Here is a 3731-nt window from a genome sequence, read left to right as displayed (position 1 = left end):
AAATTAAAAAAGTAACATAATTTTCAATGTAAATATCAATTACAAGAAGCTACAATTATTTTTTATTTGCTTATTATTTAATATTTAATTATTTATTCGTAGCTTTAAAACCCTTTTTCTTGAACTGATAGGAACTATGTTTTGTTCTTTAGCTCGGTGGAAGATCTTTCTTTCGTCGTATAAACCTACAAGCTATTCAAAATAAAAGAGTGCCCATGACAGAAATTATTTATTTGCGAAAACTGTTTTTTCCAAAACCAATTAGAACTTTAAAATACATAAATTTAATTAATTTTAGTCTTTTTTCTTCATCACTATTTTGTCATCTAAAGCGTAAATCATGCTACCGTCCGCGGCAAAAGCTACACCCCAAATAGATTCACCTTCTTGCACGCTGATGACTCGTTCCAATGTGCCTGCATCTTCATTGATGTAAAAAATATCATTCGGAGTTGAAAAGTATAATTTACCATTAATGTCACTTGCGAATCCATTAACAGTAAAAGTTTCTAAATGTATTTTGTACAAGACTCCAGTGATAGTTTTCAGTACAAATATACCAGCGGAGTTAGCAAAATATATATCGTGTTTTTGGCCGACAGCAATCAATCTTGTTTTGATGTCGGTGAGTTCAGGTACAGGTCCTACTCGACCGTAGGAGTAGACAAACGCTTTTTCGTCAGGATTGAAAGTCGTGAAGTAGAGGCCGTGGACGGGACAATGGAACATTTGCCAGATGCTGTAACTTGTCACACGCAAATTCTTTGCAGATTTCGTTGTGTAATCAAATGTATATATCCCATCCTGTCCACCAAGGTACACAACGTGTTTGCTTCTATCATATGCAGTAGCTATGCCCGAATTGATGCCGGATATTTCGCCGAACTCTTTAGTGTTCAGGTTCAAGTAAACGGATTTAAGAACCGTTTTTCCTTGGGACAAAGAAGAGTAACTGAAAAACAGGGTGTTGGTTTGGTAGTCGACTACGAGTTGGGATGGATTGTGCACATTATCTTTTAGTACTTCCACTTCTTGGTTCCCGTGAACGAAAGCAATTATAGTTATCAATATTATCAGCTTCATCTGTAAGCAAAAAATATATTTAAACTTATAGAAGTTTACTGGTATTTTATTACAATATACTAGCTGAGTCCCGCGATGTTACTCGCGGTTATTGTCGTACCGCGGGTGACACCGCGAGGCGAAACTAGTCTAAAAAAAGTTAGCCTAAGTTACTCCTTATATCAACAGCTACCTATCAGTGAAAGTCCCGTCAAAATCGGCTTAGCCGATCCAGAGATTAGCCGGAACAAACAGACAGACAGACAAAAATTGTAAAAAATGCTATTTTGGTGTATATATTATATTCATATGTATGTAGTAAAAAGCGGTTATTTCAATATTACAAACTCACTCCAATTTTATTTATATGTATAGATTATAGTAAACATTGAGTTGGATTGAGAAAACATTTATTTTATTTCACGTGTAACGGGCAAAGCTTTGAAAGCTGTTATTCCGCTCGAAAGCTTAGCGTTATTTGTCGAATTAACGATGACTTTCGCTTATATACATATGTACAAGGTACAGTAATATAACGTGTCTTCGGTATAGACGGAATTAAATTCAATTATCTATAAATCGGCCAGATTAAGGATAGGGTGTTTCATTGTCAAATCAGTCAGAAACTAAGTAAACTACAGGCTCTTAACGGGAATAGGTAGGATTAACCAGTGTGCTTAGCGCGAGTTTCTTAACGTTCTCGATAGCGTAAAAGTTAAGCCAATTTTGTATGCAGTTGAAACAGCGCCCCTAGAGGCAAACGTACGTAAACGATCCCACTCCATACAAATATGAGCTAACTTTACGCTATCGATTTTCCGGTCACCGTTCTCGTCGAACCCGTCGCTTGCGACGAAGGGCTCGACGAGTAAATTAACCCTCAGACACAGCCCACTGAGTTTCTCGCCGGATCTTCTCAGTGGGTCGCGTTTCCGATCCGGTGGTAGATTCTGCGAAACACGGCTCTTGCTAGGGTTCGTGTTAGCAACGTCGGCAGGTTTGAGCCCCGCGAGCTCACCTACAAACGTTAGGGTGAAGCTGAAGTAGCCTCTCAAGGCTATCAGCATAGATAGAAAAAAAAAAAAAAAACGCTATAAAAAACTCGCACTAAGCACACTGAAACTGTATAGCAACGAACGAACGCAACGCACGAATTACTTCCACGTTGAAGGAATAGCATCGTGTAATAAAAATCAAACCCGCAAATATTATGATTTGCGTAATTCCTGGTAGGACATCTAGTAAGCCCGCACTTGTAATTACCATCCACCTACTACTGTCGTGAACCAGTGATATGGTTCGGTTTGAAGGCCTTTCGGGGTAGTTGTGGTACTGTAAAAACTAAAACTTACAACTCATGTCTCAACGTGGGTGGGGGAATTTACGTTTTTGGATGTCTATAGGCTCTGGTAATGACTAAACGTAATGTCTTTACATTATATGAAGTTGCCGTTTTACGACAATGGTCATACGAGGACTCATAAAAAAACAATTTTTTTTAATTTTTTACATAAACTACTACTAATTGAATAAGAACAGTCTGATGAACTCATCTCTGTTTAATACTTCACTATTAAATTATATTGCCTTTTGTTTATTTCACTTGTACACTAAACACAATATTGCAAATTACCCGAGCACAACAATGGCGGAGAATTTTAGGTGCGTGAGAGCAGACGTAGACACTAACGCGCATGCGCACTTGTCAGTGCCCAGTGAGAAAAAGTTAGACTTTCTTCCCTGTGCAGCGGGACGAAAACCAAACTTTCGGCGTAGGTAGGAGAAAAAGTAGTTTTTTTTTAATGCCTAGATGTGTGGACGAGCTCACAGCCCACCTGGTGTTAAGTGGTTACTGGAACCCATAGACATCTACAACGTAAATGCGCCACACACCTTGAGATATAAGTTCTAAGGTCTCAGTATAGTTATAACGGCTGCCCCACCCTTCAAACCGAAACGCATTACTGCTTCACGGCAGAAATAGGCGGGGCGGTGGTACCTACCCGTGCGGACTCACAACAGGTCCTACCACCAGTAGTTTTAATTATGTATCCGATTTGTATTCGAAGACTACAGCTGTTAATTACATTACATATATATTACTTAAAAAGAGTTTTGAAGGAATCATACTCACTGTTTGTTATTCTCACAACGTTAAGAAAAGCACTAAACACAATCTGAATAATTGCTTCTTTATATACTTGTACCTAAGTAATGCTCTGTACGAGGTCGATAACTGTTATCATTGGATTCTCTTCTTTTGACTTATGATATTATTTTTATATAATGAAAACAAGATAAGGTGACACGGTCCATTTGTTGTACATAAAATTAAACATTACATTTCGCGAGACGCATCTCAATTCATTTAAAATATTCAGCAAATAAAATATTTTTTATTTTTAATGATTTACATATGTATCTATCTCATTTAAAACAATACTTTAAACGAAATATTTTATCGGTGGTAAGACGTCTTGTGAGTCTGCACGGCTAGATACAACCACCCTGTCTTGTCACCTCTTATCTTGAGAAACTGTGGTTAACTTGAGAATTTGTGAGGAGAAAATTCTACGTAGGTAGTCTTCCGAACGCTGCCCATCCAACTTGGTTCGGTGAATGACCTCTTTTTCAAAGTTAGACCTACCTAGCTGGACCGTAGGTCTCAG

The 3731-nt window shown here is 38.0% G+C and overlaps 1 protein-coding gene across 1 annotated transcript; it reads right to left on the bottom strand.

Moving 5' to 3' along the window:
- Positions 1 to 216: 216 nt before the first annotated feature.
- LOC114253405 (ommochrome-binding protein) lies at positions 217 to 3348 on the bottom strand. Its single transcript, XM_028188273.2, has 2 exons — positions 3197 to 3348; positions 217 to 1083 (listed from the first exon to the last, which is right to left on the bottom strand). Exon 2 carries the CDS (start codon positions 1081 to 1083, stop codon positions 295 to 297), a length of 789 nt encoding a protein of 262 aa, XP_028044074.2. The 5' UTR covers positions 3197 to 3348; the 3' UTR covers positions 217 to 294.
- Between the last annotated feature and the right edge of the window lie 383 nt (positions 3349 to 3731).

This window comes from Bombyx mandarina, chromosome 17 (genome assembly GCF_030267445.1).
Source record: "Bombyx mandarina strain Sakado chromosome 17, ASM3026744v2".
Classification (NCBI taxonomy): Eukaryota; Metazoa; Arthropoda; class Insecta; order Lepidoptera; family Bombycidae; genus Bombyx; species Bombyx mandarina.
Note: the sequence above shows the minus strand (reverse complement) of the source record. Positions and strands in the feature narration are given on the sequence as shown.